We start from the raw sequence: 17,039 nt of genomic DNA on the forward strand, positions 1-17,039 counted from the left end.
ACCCAGTATTTTACCCTCAAAACCCTGACCCTATCCCAGACCTAAAATTTTGATTTCACATACCCTACCCCAGACTAAAACTAAGAATTGTACACCCTATCCCAGACTAAAAGACGGAAAATACGGTTTTACAATCGATTGCGATCCATATTTACTAACATTTTTATTGTTTTTGTGTCGGCAGAAAGCGTAGCCTGTTCGCCATACAAAAACAACCAAATCGTTGACCCTATCCCAGACTAAAATGATACCCTATCCCAGACCCAAAAGCCGAAAAACCATACCCTATAGGGCGGCACATACCCGTATAGCAAATATAGGGGAGTACCCCCCCCCCCCCCCCCCGGGTATTTTTCTTTCTCTACCGTAATTGAGAAAAAGACCACTAGTAGTTTAACCAATCAGAATGCTAGCACATGAGTTATTAGTAATAGTTCACTTATTTGTATATACTAAGGCTTGCTGTGGTTTGAAGAAGACCTCTGGGAACATGGGGCACGAACGCCATGTAATAAAGTAAATATGAATTCTCCAGTTCTCTGCATTGCCTTCTAATTGCACAAAATAAATTAACAAATAGACATCAGTTTTTTATGTGTCCGTCCTCTTCTTGACGATAAATGTCATCATCACATCGTGAAAGTAATGTGGATCCATGAGGCGTAGCCAGTCAAGAACATAAAAGGTACCGACTAATTGGTTTTGATTGACAGCAGCGGAAACACAAATTTCAGCGTGCAGCCTGTAACTACCGAGATTGCAGAATATCGAAAATGGCAGTATTAATTATATATATGATCTAGTTGCTTTCCCATATCAGCAGCAAAAGCAAGGCTAGAACATCCCCTATGATGTTGATACTCCCTCTTTTTGATCATAGCCCCCCTCCCCTCTCTCTCCCCAGACATGTACACATACTTCACACTTTCAAATTTGACCTTATTTAACAACAGGAGTAAGCAATTCATGAAGGGAACAATGGTTTTTGTTTTCATTATTTTATTTTATTATTCATTTTAACAGCCCACTTAATGGAACACTCATTTATATACAAAATACTATTAGTCTAAACCTACTCATGATCATTGGGGAAGATCATCTTCTACTCTCATCAATCACTGTGATTTGTCATTTTTGTATTTTATTTCTACACAATATCATCATGCAAACTTATATATATGTATACATAATTCTCATGACACTATCTGTGTATACATTGGCCACTTTCCATGAATCAAACCCAAAGCAGTTTAATAGAGAATTTTCACTCATTCCCTAGAAAGTTGACAATAGAGACAGCAGCCATATTGGTGTACCTAACAAAATAAACTAATAACAAAGTTATTGTCAGAGGTACACCAACAATGGCGGCTGTGAAGTCAATAGCCCACTTCCGAGATATGCTTTGCTTGTCACGCACAAAGGTTTCAGTATGAGGCTACGTGTGCTAAATTAAATTAATTCTTACCCTCTGTCACGAATGACTGAGCATTTAGCACGTACCTTTGTGCGTGACAAGCGAAGCATATATCGGAAGTGGGTTATTGAAAACGCTCTATTTGGGCTCCAAGGTGGTTTACGGCATTGTTAAGTTTGTACCTTGCAGTCTTAATTGCGTTGCAGTGTACTGCCATATGGAAAGTGATCAATCAAACACATTATATTCTCCTATTAATGTACTTATTAATACTTAATAAGAAAATTTGGCAGTTATACAAATTCTCCTATTAATTTATGTTGGACTCGGATCTTAACTTTAAGAGTTTTGTTAGTCTTCGCAATTCTAATAATTAATCCATAATATGCAAAACAAATAATTTAATAATTTTGTAAACAAATTCTAAATTCTAAAGCCATTAAAAAGAATATGTTTAAATTAATCTGTAGAAACCTAAAGTTTACTTATGATAAATTAATAGCCAACATAATATTAATAATAAAATAATATCTATTAATAAAGAAGTTGACCTAAAATTGATAACATGACCTAAAAAGGAGCAATAAAGCAACTTGAAATAAAATGATCTAAAAATAAGCTTCCAGCGCTAATTATTGTTATGATATCCTAAAGAGACATATTATTAGTGATAAACTGTACAATAATTGTTTTATTGCATGCTAGTCCAGAATGCATCAAATTGACTTTCTATGCATCAACATTTTAAAATGTCACAAAACAAGAACCAATCATTTTCTATACTGTACACTAAAGTCATAACATCCAATCTGAATCATAAAGATTATGGTGTTCCTATGTCTATTATATACATCTTTATAAAAGAATTCTCGCGTTCTGATTGGTTGGGAGCGCATGCTTTACGACAGCACAGCATGCGCGGGCACTCTATTAACATCACTCCCAACCCTGTAAGAGTAGACCTGCACTTTAAGAATCATGTTACTTTTCCTCTTGCCTGAGAGGTGTTCATGAGAAGTTATTTCATTGGGTGTCACTGCTCAACTTTATTATTCTTACTTTCTTACTATTCATATCTCATTGCTCATACTTCATAATCCCATTTGTGCTTGGATTGAACGACTGACCAACCAATCTTTCTGGATAAATTTTAATCCTGCACAAATCCCAACAGCAAGAGCCTGCCCAAGAATTCACCACCTGGTATACAGTGGCACAGGACGACCTTTCCTGATACTGCAGAGCATAAATAGCATACTTGCAGCAATTTTAAAATCGTTTAAAATCATGACGAACATGCAAGATCCGGTCTTGGTGGTACATCAGGTGAAGTTATTGTTTTGGATACTTTTCTAGGCAATGGAGGAGGTACATCTTCACTTGCATCCTTACGTGGGATATCATATGTGCAGTCATTTCCACCATTAGTTGGACAAGGCCTATATCTCTTATGATCTTCTTCAAATGATAGCTTTGCATTAGAAGAATCGCGGGATAACCTTGGATATTGAGAGGTTTTCGAGCTGTTTCGTCTATCAGGTGAACTTACAGGTGACTTTTCCTTCGGAGGAAGAGTTGGAACAGCTACAGCCTCTGGCTCATCTGCATTTGTCTGAGGATGAAACATCTCTGCGAATCCGACAAGTTTATTTTCAAAAGATAGTACGTTAGGTCTTTTAGGCTTCTCTTCACTTTTGTCATCCAATTTAACATTTTCTAAGCCATTTGTTAACTTTTCTAGGGCATGTGAAGGTGTCTCTCGTGATGAGTTGGAATGTAAGCTAACGTTGGACGATGATGTTTCTTCCTTGGTTGCCAAGGAGTCACCTCCATGGCTTTCCAAAACAATGTCATTCAATACTTTTTCTGGTGTTGGTAGCTTTTGTTCTGATAAGGTTGGTGAGACGGTCCTATCCATCGCATTTTCTTGTGAGGACAACAACATTTCGTGTGAAGTAATTTGCGAAGAAATTTCCTTTGACGTTCTTTCCGAGACATTACTACAAGCCTCTTCTGTGAATGAATTTAAGGATTCTTTTCGAGGAGGTAGGATCGAATTATCGATTCTATCAACATCTTTGTTACACACTTCTTGTGGCATTGATTCCTTACTGTCTTTTAAAATCTTGTCATGCTGATGAAAATAATTCGATAAAACGTTCGCCAATTCACCACCTACCGTCAACGACCATCGCGTCCGCTGCTTCTTTGCTTCCTTAGCTCTCTTCTTCCACCGGGGCGGGGGAATTGGCCCAGATGTATCATCCCTCTCTGGCCTAGAACCTACTTTTTTGATCTGTTTCGATTCACTGACATTACCATCGCTACTTGCCTTCCGTAGGTTTGATGTCCCGACCACTTCCACCATTACTGACAAAGAACCATCTTCATTCACATTCTCTTTCACTAGCTTCCAGTCGCAGCATGTTGGAAGAGACTTTGAAAAAACGTCCGTATTATATTTCCCATTTAAAGTTTCTGGAATTTCAGTTTGGTTTTCTTCCGTTGTGAGTGCTTCTTTACCAACTGCTTCCAACTCACTAAACCCATGATTTTCGTAACTGGGACACTCATTTGCCGAATCCCGAGAAATATCTTCTGGAATATCAGTATGTTCGACTAAAACAAAATTCTCATAGCATGGCAGATATTTCTTTGAACCTATTGAATGATTCTCATAATTTCCACTACCATCCCGTATGCTTACTTCCTTGTCTGTCTTTAGGTTTTCCATCACGTTTTCCGTCTCAATAAAGGATTTTCTTAGAACCATTTTTTCGTAATTCTGTGGCATAGACTTTGGAGTATAATTCTCGTAGCTTACACGATTAATTCTTGAGGTATCTTTCACTAATTTATGGTTATCATAATTTGCCATGCTTTGTTCAAGTTTTATCAAACTCTCTCTGCCATTACCATCCGAACTTTCTTGTTTTCCGAATAAAGTTGACGATATAGCATGATTTTCATAGAAAGAACTGCTTTGTGGTTTTTCTTCCTTTGAGGGAACAGACTTAAGCTTAGAATTATCGTAATTTTGAAAAGATAAGTCTCGTCTAGCAGCCACGACATGATTTTCATAATCAAGACTCTTGCTTCCAATGCTTTTGCAACGAGGAACGCTTTCTTGGTTCTCATGTACTTCTGTTTTGGAACGATCATGTAGTGTTTTTCCTCCAACAGAGCTCGACCGACGCCCTGGAACTCCAATATCGACAACTGGACTCTTTTTCGAAGGGCTTAATACCTCCGTTTGAGACCGTGCACGAGTTCCACCAGACGTTGATCGCAGCGTCACGCTAGCATCATCATCGGGGATATTCTTGGAAGGGCTCAGATTGCGTGCAGCTCGTTGCGCCTTCTTCAACGCCTCATATTCAAAACCATCCGAAGAAACACTCCTGATAAACGTCATCACTTCGTTAGCAAACGTTTCTTCAGTGCTGGATTTTGTACAAGAATCCGATCTCGGTAAAAGCACTGGACTCTTCTGCGGGGACCCCGAACTGTTGCTGCTTCGTGAATTAGGCCTTGAAGGTCCTTTCTTTGGGGGGAGGGGAGGTGGAGATTCAATTTCTGAATTTCTTTTCGGGGATTTCACAGAAGCCGTAAGGTCCATGGGACATTGTGAACTTTCAGTATTTTTGGTTGGAATCGAAAAGGAATTTAACTTTTTGGCACTCACACGTCGTTTAAGAGTAAAAGGACCGGGTTTTCTCTCTGGTTCAGGATCAGAGATTCGTCCTTTAGAGAAGCCAGATTTGAGCGTTGGATTTGGGTCCGACAACCGATCCCTGTTGGTTGATTTAGCAGGGATAGAAACAGGATCAGACATGACTCCATGTGGGCTCCCATGCCCCTTGTCTGGAATCGGAACAGGTCTAGAAGCATGAGACAATGAATTAATATGTCCCATAAACTCGTAATTCAAGGGATCGCGATTTTCGTAGGAAGAAGTCATCTCTTTTCGAAGGTCTTGGCTGCAATCGCTGTTTGAGCGCCGAAAGCGATCAGCACTTGATGAATAACCACTGTCATTTTCAGCATTGAAGATAAGTTCGCTCTCGAATGAACGCAAGGACCCCCTTGTGCCATCGGGTGAGGTGGGAGTGGGGGAATTCAAGAGTACGGCAAAGTCATACACGTGCTTCTCTCCACAATCTGAAATGAAAGTCGAGAACAATAGGCTGCTATCAATAAATGTTGTTTCTGATCATGTGTGGAATTTATAGCCAGCTGAATGATAATTTTCTTAGTGGAAATGCACACTGGACGATTGAGCACGAAGGGCAATGTTTGCCCTTCACCGAGGGCTGGTAATGCGACTCCTGCAACTGCTTGATACCAAGCAAAAAAGGATCTTTTAGTACTGTATACACCTAATTGAAAAAACATCGGGTTCAAAAAAAGGTTATATCATCAAAGCTAAGACCAAAGGAAAGCATAGGAAGACAAACAATTATGCTAATTTCAAGCGTATTGCAGTTTTCCCTTCCTGTGCACATTTTATGCATCATGGCTTTGGCATGTTGTTAATCTAGGTCGACCGACTTTGCTCTACTGTGCATTTTTACATGTCTATAAATATAATACACATTTTGGAGTACCCAAAATCTTTTCGGTCTTAGCTTCGATGATATGACCTTCTCGAACCCGACTAGTTTTTCAATTAGGTGTATATCAACAGATTATCAAACTCGCAAGCATTCAGTTTTATACTAAGTGGTATCGGGAGTTGATACTTACCACACTGTTTCTTCCTGGCTGCTGAGCTGTTTGGTGAAAGAGCAGCTTTTCTGCTAATACGAAAAATAGGTTGCTAAGAGACAGGTTTTAAAATATACTGAATTGTAAAAGAATAATAGGCCGAATATCTCGACTACAGAGTAAATGTTGCAATACTGAGTACAGTAGAATGTAAAAAAAAAGAAAGAAAGAAAGAAAAAGAAATTAAGAAGAAGAAGAAAGGAGAAGAAAGAGGAAGAGGCACTTACCTAGGTGAGACAACTTGATCTCGAGCAACATTGGGCGAAGATGAACCTATAAAAGGAGGATAGAAAAGCTGATTTAAAAGACCGAATTTATGTCTCAACCAACATAACTTAATAAAAAATGAAAAATAAATAAATGGGATTTGCTCTTCATCCACTGTAATTCCAGTTGGAATTTAGGAGTTGATTTTTGCGGAGGAAGGAAAGCCGGAGAACCCGGAAAACCTTCGAAGCACAGGAGAGAAGCAACAAGCAACTCTACTCACATACGACACCGAGCTCAGCGGGACTTAGCCTGCGTGGCGGCTCTGAGGGAGGGGGATTGGGGACGAGGGCGGAGGGGGGAGGGGGAGGGGAGGTGGATTGAGGGAGAGGGGGACTACTCGAACCCGGGTCGCATTGGTGAGAGGCGAGCGCCCTCAAGCAAGCACGATTTCGTATGGCAAATTTTATAAAACTAGTTCAGCGATGGATTAGCATGCGAAAGGCCTCCAATCCGGCTATATTCACCAAGCCTTGTCATTAAAGCTAATGACTTATTTCACGACTAATAAAATATATTCTACTGGCTAAAGTCAAAGACGTTTCAAGACTCTAAGGCTCATGTCAAACGTCCAACTTCACATGAGCCGAACCTAATGACATCAAAGAAGACCGCCTTGTTATCCATTGTTTCAATCAGGTTCGGTTCATGTGAATTTCGACGTTTGACCTAAGCCTTACTAACCTTAGAAGTTTTTAAAGCGAACAGAAACATACCTGAACCTTTTCCACCTTCGATGAGCTCACATGGAAACATGCCAACTCTTCCTGTTCTCTTGTTTTGACCTCGCCACCAGGACGAGTCAGAGCTGAAAAGAGCCGCAAAAAAACTGGTTCATAAACTGAAGACATGTCTTAACAATCCCTTTTAGCTTTGGATAATATCTTCCCATTTCAAACCTGTCATTCTCTTCAGAATAAGATTATTCGTTTTATTTGTATTCATATATTCATGTGTCTTCCTTTGGCAACCGTTAAACGAGGTAATGAAAATGAAATCAAGAATCTCTACAGATTTTAAATAAATGTGGAACAACTTTACAAAGTCAGAAGCTTTACTGATATGAAGATAAAAGATTAAACGCTTAACTCTTATACACCAAAATCGGAAAACAAGCTTTCAAGAGAACTACTCCTCTGCAAATGTGTATACTCCTTGTATACTATTATTGTTAAGGCACAAAGAAGGCATGCATAGAAAGTATGGTGTAGCTTACCTTGACTCTATGATGGTAATAAAATCCCCCTCCTCGAAGCATAAGTTTTGCGGGCTTTTGCTGTCATAACAACGTAGAGCGCTCGCATCTCGTGGGCAAATCTGATTCAAAACAAAACACGCGGACCATAAGATCACTTGTTTGAAACCACTTCTTCAAGACGCTAGAGCAAATATGGAATTTTTTAGGGTTACACCCTTGAATGAAATGCTCCGCGTACTTTCTCAATTTTTGTCTCCTTATTGATGTAAGGACTTACAGCACTTCCGAGAGACTTCCGAGGCGTCGGGTGGGGTTGCAAGGGGCTTCGACCACAGATCGAATTGGAATTTAGGTGGCATGGTACAGTGCGCGCTAAAATAATGTAGTCTTAATTTGTGGTATCATTGCAGTCCCAGGTATTAAAATAACGGGTGGTAAGTCGCCGCTCATGATGACGGATAAAATTAGATTTTGCTCGCTTATACCTCGTTTTTAGCTTAACGGTACTGGTCAAAATAACAGACAAAGATTTCACTGGACAAGTTTCAGTTCTGGGCAGACTTTATTCGACGTCTGGCCGTTATTTTAAGACCTGAAAAGAGTGGTCAACATCCATAAATACTTACAGATTCAAAGATATTTTGTAGAGCAGAAAACTTGGGTCTGTTGGCTGGATCATGCGCCCAACAGTACGAAAACAAGATGTTGTAAATCTTGGAAGGACAATGGCTGGGCTTCTGGGGTCTTTCACTATGGGGCAAATCTACCTTCTGAAGTATCTGTTGATTCGATACACAAGATATATGAGGTACAGATCAGCTTGAACAATAGAAAATTAAATTGAAGGAATTAATTAATTTATCACATTTACTCGACCGTGAAAGAAGACTTTTCTCACAGTAAAACTGATCAAGTCTTGAAGCTGACTAAAGTAGATTGAATTTATATCTCAAGGCTAGTTCACGAACAATTGCGTGCAGCATTAGCGTTTTACCGCTATATAGAATAGCTTGACTATGTATTACACTACGAATATACACGTGCTATTCACTGTGTTTAAGCATTTGTAAGGACTATCACACTGATGATGGGGTAAGGACGCCGAAACATGTCTGCCGGAAATATATCAGTACTATGTCGTTTTGATTGCCAAGCTTATTTCATCGCTGCTATCACAGCGACCAATCGTACCATAAGCATACTGCTTGCGTACTTTGCCTCCTTTCCATTCCATTTCCTCTCCCTTCCTTCCTTCCTCCTTTCCTTTCATTTCCTTCCTTCTCACGGCTTCCCTCCTCCTCTCTCTTAATCGAATTAAATCTTTGAAGTCATGTTTACCTGATTGCCATTCAAACCAGGCCAGGGTTCTGCTCCATATGAGAACAATTCGGTCACTGTTATTCCAAACGACCAGACGTCTGACGCGTGAGAAAACTTCCTGAATTTTAATGATTCGGGAGGACACCTGAAACAAATGAATGCAATTGAAATGAAAATGGGTTTCCTGTGTAAGAGATTTGGCGGAGAGAAATTGGGCCTGGGTTCACGGGTGAAAAAAAATTCAAAACAGGTAACCCAAAGGGTAAGAATAAAATTTATATTTTGTATTTTCCATTAATCGCTTTGAATACATAATATAAAATATATCTTATTTAGGGGGTCTTATTGCTCTAAAATGGGAGAAACAAATTGGATTACCTGCGTAAAAAACTGGAGCGAGAAATGGAACCTGCCAGAAGACATTTCCAACACAGGTAACCCAAACGTATGAAAGCCATAGAGCTCAACATGGATTTCTGAACAACCTGAACTACTTACCAAGCAAAAGGTACTTTTCCTTTTGGATTCATAGTGTAATAGTCTTCCTCTATTGATAACGGTCTCATAAGGCCAAAGTCACCAATTTTAACCTATTTAAAGGATTTAAAAATCAACCTATTTTTATTTGTTATGTTAAAAGATGTGCTTGAATCCTTCAGTTTCAGTGATAAGACATTTATTCTTGGTTTGCAATCAATCCCAAGAGAGCACAATAACAAAAGGGATGTCCGCCATGTTGGAAGATATAACAAAAGAATTCATTGAAAAATCTTTTGTCAAATTCTTCCAACATGGCGGCTATGATGTTTATTGCAAACGAAAATGAGATAACAGACAAATTTGTCATTTTAATCTTAGTATAAATGTGAAGTTTTGAAAAGATAACTCCTTAATTACAGATGAATTTTATGTTAAAATATTTTGAATTTTAAAATCTGCAATTATTAAATTTATGGTCGCTTATGGTTATATATTTGTTAGTAAAATTTCATTTATTTAGACAATAGACTGTTTTAGCTTACATAGGTTTGTTTTCTCATTTCATATCATGTGTCATTGCCTTGAGAATAAGATTACTTGTTTGAGTGTCATGTAACCATTCTCAGGGGAATGACACATGAAATGGGAAAGAAATTATTCCAACTACTGTAAGCTATAAAGAAGTCTATAATAAAATCTATGTACCTTATCATAGGAAGACAGTAAAAGATTTCTTGCTGCTAAATCCCTATGGATATAGTGTTCAGATTCAAGATACGCCATGCCTGACGCAACTTGGATGACAAAATCACAGAGCTGGGATATCAGGAACTTTGGCTGGTTATTACGTAAGCAGGTAAGAAGACAACCGAGGGGTGCCAACTCAGTAACCTAGAGAAAAAAACAAATAATAGTTTATTGAAGAACTTCTACAGCATGTAATTTTCTCTTTTTATGCAAAAACATTGCGTTGTTCCTACCCCTTACATTGGCTGCCCTGAGACACCCAATGGATTTTTTCGGATAGTAAGCAAGCCGTATTCTGGAATAGAGTGCACGCACTAGACCGCACTATTTAGTACTAAAGATTAGTACATGTATTTGTTTCACGGGTTTAGTGCGAGCACCCTATTATGCTTGTGGATATAAACTCATCATACTTTGTATGGTGCTTTTTATGACCCAAGGTAAACCAGAATGCACCTTGATGTCCTGCAATTGAGTTTTTTATTGGCTATGAATTTTTGGAGGATGAAAGGAGAGGGGAATGGGGTTGGGATATGAAGAATCTTGAAGGAGGTTCATGAGAGTCGCAAATAAAAACCTTATGCATTACAGTTTTCAGATATACATTTTTAAGGGTTCTCCAAATTTTCTGATTTTTACACTCAACACCATATCCTCCCAAAATTTTACATTTGCTTATAAGCTTACCCCACCTCTACCCCCCTCACCCCTCAATAAAAAATTAGATCCATACCTAAAAAAAGCACTTACCAGCATTAGTGGAGTGGAAAGCACTACACCATAGAGCTTTATGATATGTGGATGGTCTAACAGACTCATTGCATTAGCCTCCTTGATAAAGTCCATCTGCATCTGTAGGAAGGCTGCATCCCTCGACATCTTTAGACTTTTTACAGCTACCTCAATCTGAAGTGAATGAATGAAAACATGAATTTTTGTAGCCTCACTAACCATCACTCAAATTTAATTAAGCCAAGTCCCAGAAGTTTCTGCTTTTTTTAAGGCTTTCCAGAGAAGAGCAATGCTATCCATTTACGATAATTTTTACATGAAGCACAGATAGTGTAGAGGTGAGAACGCTTGGCCCTCTCTGGTCAATGTGACAAGGATTCAATTTTGAACTTGCATCTTAATGTGATCGAGTAGAGTTGCTTGTTGTCCAGGTTCTCTTCTGTGCTTCAAGAGGTTTTTCTCAAGGTTCTCCAGCTCTCACTTCCTCTTTATAAAAAACAACTTTTAAATTCTAATTCAATCTTTGAGATTTCACCAGAGCTCCATTTGTGATTGCCATTAGAAACACTGACTCAGCTCACACTAGTTTTTAGCTAGATATCTCTTCATACAACGTAGTTAATCTTTCAAATACCTTTTGCTTGGTATCTGTGGTCCACTCTCCCTTTCTGACATATCCAAATGCACCATTACCAATCATATCATATAGAGTTATAGCCTTTTCATTGATCAGACAAGTCAAAGAGGAACCCGCTGGGATGGGAGTAGCCAGAGCGGGGTTCAGTGGGGATGTTGTTGTTTGATTGCCTTCTGTCTCACTGGCCAGCAGTTTGTTTTTACTTTTCTAAAGAAAAATAAGATGACAGATAATTAATTTAACAATTTATTAATAGGATGAGAAATGGATGGAATGAAATGGGATAAGATTATAAATAAATTTATTACACAAAAAAGGAAATAATTTTTTCTTACTTTTGAAAATTAAAATTCACGGCTAAAAATACCTTTGAGACATTCTTCATAATTGTTAATCAATTCAATTCAATTTCAGTTTATTTACACTGTTTTTTTCAATTTTATATAATAGAATTACAAGAAAAAATATTTTGAATAATATTAATTTTTTTTACTATAAATAACATGCAATAGGTGTAAGTGTTCGACAACCAAAGGAGCTAAAGCTTTCTGGTTGGCTGTCGTAATTTTCATTTAGGGTCAAAAAGAAAAAAGCAGAAAAAGAAGAAGAAGAAAAAAGAAAAAAAAAACTACAAATCAAAATAGGTATTTGTAAAAACATTTAGGGTCAAAAAGAAAAAAGCAGAAAAAGAAGAAGAAGAAAGAAATAAAACCCTACAAATCAAAATAGGTATTTGTAAAAACATTTTTCATAGTAATGCATCATTTATAAAAAGAAGAAAAATCGTAGCTTTAACCTTGCATGCATGTTGCAGATGATGTTTATAGATAATTAGTCTTGTCCATGCACATTCCAGTTAAGTACATAAGTATTAGAGTGATTACCTAAAGGTCAAGAGACAGGGTCAATCTTGATAACCTATCTATATTGAATGATATCTTAACCTGATAGCTGATATAAACTAGTTTCTATCTGCATTTCTGCAATGTGAACAGTTTTAATATCTTCTTAAAAGATATAATAATATCTTAAAAATATGTTACATGGATCATAAAGACAAATATCTTGTGAGAAATTATGAAGTTACATACACTAATTAATAGGTATTACTGACTGTACTGTGCATAAACACTACTGGGACTAATTTAATGAAGTTTAAGATAAAAACAACTTTAACCAATCAAAAATCAGTGCAAAGAGCAAAATCAGAGCAAAATCGGTGTCATATTGACCTCATGCAATCACAATCTCTCATCTAAGATATCTAGGCTTCATTGCTTGCTCCTTATTGGCTCAAGTTTGACTTAAGTATGATTCCTTTGTTGTCACTCTATGTCCTTATTGGCTAATTTTCCTCAAGTAGTCCTGGTTAGTGTATCCGCACAATAATGTACTGATCTCTTACTAACTACATATGTGTCAGATCTTGAATAACAAACTGCATGGCTGTCTACAGTATAAGATGCTGAACAATTATCTAAAGTGTAATAATACATCTTGTCTTTATCCTCCTTTTGTTAAACATTGAAGTACCAACAACCAACAAGCAATTCCACTCACATATGTATAAGAAGTTTATTCCCTGCTGAAAGAGTCTCCATTTCTCTTTCTTTTGCTGGATTGGATATCTTTTTTTCTCCCTCTGTGATTCTCCCAAAAAAGGAGAAAAATAAGGAGCCTCTGCCAACAGGGAAGCAAGTTTAGGGATTGAACCTACAACCATGGCATTAAGAGGTCGGCACAAAAATTAAGCACAAAACGAAAGAATGAACAAAAATACACCATAAGCACAACTGAACTGATTAAATGGCCTACCACAGACAGGAATCAGGATAACCTATTGACCTGAGCTGTTTTTGTATTCATAATTCAGCCTAATGAGAGGAAATGCTGATCACACATCAGCATGTAAAACAATCAAAAATAGGTTAACCACAATATGAACTTATGAACTGAAATGTTCCGAACAAAATTTCAAAATTTCATTAAAAATGTAACTTAATGTCTTGAAAATGTAAAAGTATTTTAAATAATGTGGATATCTTGGTTTTCTGGGTTTTTTTTTTTTTTGATAGCTTAATGAAAAGTCAGTACCACCTTGCACATCAATTACTGTTATCACTGTATAATGACAGGATAGAAAATGTATGGTAATAGAAGATAAAAGTCATCACTGTAAAAAGATACTACGGATATGGTGTTATACCAAATGATGGATAAAAACAAGTAAACTAATGGATTAATAATCTAACATATAGTTATCAATAATGCTCATATGTTAATAATACATGGGCAATATGGTTTATCGCACTTCCTGTTATGCACTTTTATTAGATTAAGCTTAATTAAAATGACCACATATCTTTATTCTACAGGTTATAATAGAAATCTTGAATTACTTATCAACCTTCGTGGTCTCAGGTTTGATTCCAGCCTTCATTCAGCGGTATAATTTCTCTCAAAATGAATATAATAGCGATATCAATATCTTTAGAGAGAAATCATACTGGCTGATCAAGGCAGGCTAGTTTGATTCCTGACTGATCATCATATCACATATGTGAGATGAAAGGTGTTTTAGATAGGTCTTCCTCTTGATTCCAGGATCTCTAGATTTCCTCCTCACAATAAATTCCAATTCTACTTGTGAGTTAGATAGAGGTGCCCTGACTTAGATCAGCGCAGAGGTTGTTTTGAGGTTTGACCTGTGAGCTAGTCATGTCCTGACTTAGATCAGCCCAGAGGTTGTTTCAGGGTTGGATCTGTGAGTTAGCCATGCCCTGACTTAGATCAGCCCAGAGGTTGTTTCAGGGTTTGATCTGTGAGTTAGTCGTACCCTGACTTAGATCAGCCCAGAGGTTAATACGTTGTTTCAGGGTTGATATCTGTGAGTTAGATAGTGGTGCCCTGACTTAGATCAGCCCAGAGGTTGTTGCTTGAGGGTTTGATAAGCAAACACCAAATACCATAAATTTCTATTTCACAGATTAATTATATAAGCAATGCAATCATTCCGCAGACAATATAAAACACATGAAACTGTTATCCTGAGTGATTTTGTCTAATGCCATTCACAATCATAGTATATATAAATGAAGTAAATAAAACGATTAAATTCAGCAGCGCATCGGATGTAAAAGGACTAGTAGAAAGAGCTAATAAATGCAGATAAGAAACAATTAAAAAACCTAAATTGCTGAAAGTATTATATGTGACTATGTTATCTAGAGGGGATGCAGATCAGGACCTACATACAAAAACAAATGAATTATAGGCAATTATACTCTTCAGCTCAGGTCAAACGTCGAACTTCACATGAGCCGAACCTAACTGAAACAATGGATAACAAGGTAGTCTTCTTTGATGTATTTATGTTCGGCTCTTATGAAGTTCAATGTTTGACCTGAGCCTTAATGTGTCCTGAAAACATAATATAGAATCTCCATGACTCATGAATAAATTCATTGATTGCCTATAATTGTTAACACTACTATTAGAGAAACTAAAAAAAATACTAGATTTTGAAATTTGGCATATATATGATCAAATATTTGTGAAAAAAAAAATTTGACTCAACCTTTATGTTGTTCATAACTACTAAGTAACAACTAGTGACACAATGATGGAATACAGCCAGTTTGTATATGATGTCTGCCAGACTTCCTCAGCCTCATTTTGTTGTGGTTAAGGCCATTAAAAGTATAAAAATACAAAATGCAGATATCAGGGCACTGTTGTGAGTAAGAAAATTGGTAAATGTACGTGATAAAAGTTAGGGATTTATCGACAATATTTTGACGTTTATTGATTTTCGTTGAGGAATGTAACCTTACAATGAAAATTACTGCCCTTTGAAGATCTTTATTAAGATAAAAAATTCAATGCTACGAAAGGAATACAATGATGATGTGTACGAAAATAAAAATATGAGTTCTGAGATACATTATTAAGAGACAGATATTTTTCAAATGTATTTTAATTTAGTTGATTTTAATTTATTAAGGATTTACAGTCAGGTTTTTCCTGGCTTTTAATGGTTACCAAAGATACGACGAATAATAAAGAGTATTCGTATCTACACATTAAAAACACAGTGCTTACGAAAGCGTGAAAGAGTGGGTGTGTGGAAAGGAAGGGCTTGAGTTTAAGGAAAATATATACTATTTTACCTTTGATTTAGGAATGATTTTTGAGATAAATTAGTAAAAACGTTAGAAAAAATGTGATGGAACACACGAATGGTATTCGATCATAAAACAGTATGGAAATCGATCATAAAACAGGCCAATTAAAGAAATCGAACGTTCGATTGCCGGCTTTCGAAAAATTTTCAGCATCTAGTAAAATCATGCTGTAAAATTTTATAAGAACAACTTCATGAAAGATAAGGTGATGATGCTACATAGGAGAACAGGAAAGATCAGATAGCACGCGTATATGAACAAAAAATCGAGTTCGCTTTAGCACGAAAACTCAACCAAAGCAACCCAAAAGAATAGTCGATCATTTTAGAAATCACCAGGGACATAAGGGAAAAGCCTTAGAAATTAGAGCTATTACTAAATGAATATAATCTGCCGTGAAAAGTTAGGGATTTATGACTCGAATTTGACTCCACACGAATGAATCGCAAATTTTTTTAATTCATTCGTGTCGGCGTATAAGAGCTTCGTATTTCGTAGCTTACCCTTCGACGAAAACTCGAAAACAATGGTTTCTTTCTTGCTTTTTTAAGAGCTTCGAAGAGCCTTCTCTGTTCTGGTTTTGACATTCCAAGATCGTCTAAGTCATCCTCAGTGACATGGTCAAAATGACCAAACCGAGTTACATGGAGTTTGTCAACAATTCGCCGATAGAACTGATCCAGTTGAATCCCAACCAAAACTTCAAATATTTTTTCTTCGTCCGTAGCACTCATATTTGTATTTCCTTGTATTGTTTTTTCCCCAGATTCCTGTAAGATTGAGATAATATTTTTGGGATGAGAGTCGTGTTCAGGACACAACCATGTTGTATTAGACCGAGACGTGTTTTGGTGCCCATTCATGAGGGTTGGCGCGCTAAGGCAAACGAAGGTATTAAGAATATATATTTCAATCAGTAGTTAGATAAAATGTTTTTTTATCTTTTCAATATTCACGAAATTGAAACCATTTAACGCATTTATAAATGATATATAAAGCAATGCTTAGTTACACAAATAATAACGAAATTGTTTTTTTACAAATGATTTGTTTCTTTATATATTTGATAGGAGATATCTTTTTCAATTCTCCTTAGTATCGAATATCGGAAGTAAAAAATCCAGTGTGATTCACAGATCGCAGCACGTATGGTATTGCACGTTCGATCACCCATCAAATATCACACCATTTAGCGGAGAAACGTGATTGGTAGAAAAACGTCAATAAATTGGACATATTCATTCATTTCTCATCTAAGGATTGCGTCATTCATTCATTCAAGTTTTTTTA

At 36.9% G+C, this 17,039-nt stretch overlaps 1 protein-coding gene across 2 annotated transcripts; it reads right to left on the bottom strand.

The window, feature by feature from the left end:
- Positions 1–982: 982 nt before the first annotated feature.
- On the bottom strand, positions 983–16,593 carry LOC116299092 (uncharacterized). Of its 2 annotated transcripts, none has more exons than XM_031707727.2 (12): positions 16,253–16,593; positions 11,563–11,772; positions 10,947–11,102; positions 10,155–10,340; positions 9,468–9,559; positions 8,988–9,114; positions 8,276–8,428; positions 7,668–7,768; positions 7,168–7,259; positions 6,412–6,457; positions 6,164–6,213; positions 983–5,578 (listed from the first exon to the last, which is right to left on the bottom strand). In XM_031707727.2, the coding sequence occupies exons 1-12, from the start codon at positions 16,481–16,483 to the stop codon at positions 2,703–2,705; spliced, it is 4,320 nt and encodes a 1,439-aa protein (XP_031563587.2). In that variant the 5' UTR covers positions 16,484–16,593; the 3' UTR covers positions 983–2,702. The 2 variants fall into 2 exon arrangements, with proteins under 2 accessions (XP_031563587.2, XP_031563586.2); XM_031707726.2 differs by having other exon boundaries at positions 6,164–6,216.
- Positions 16,594–17,039: the final 446 nt, after the last annotated feature.

This window comes from Actinia tenebrosa, unplaced genomic scaffold (genome assembly GCF_029948245.1).
Source record: "Actinia tenebrosa isolate PJP-AT-01 unplaced genomic scaffold, QUT_ActTen_1.0 PGA_scaffold3__52_contigs__length_22856419, whole genome shotgun sequence".
Lineage (NCBI taxonomy): Eukaryota > Metazoa > Cnidaria > Anthozoa > Actiniaria > Actiniidae > Actinia > Actinia tenebrosa.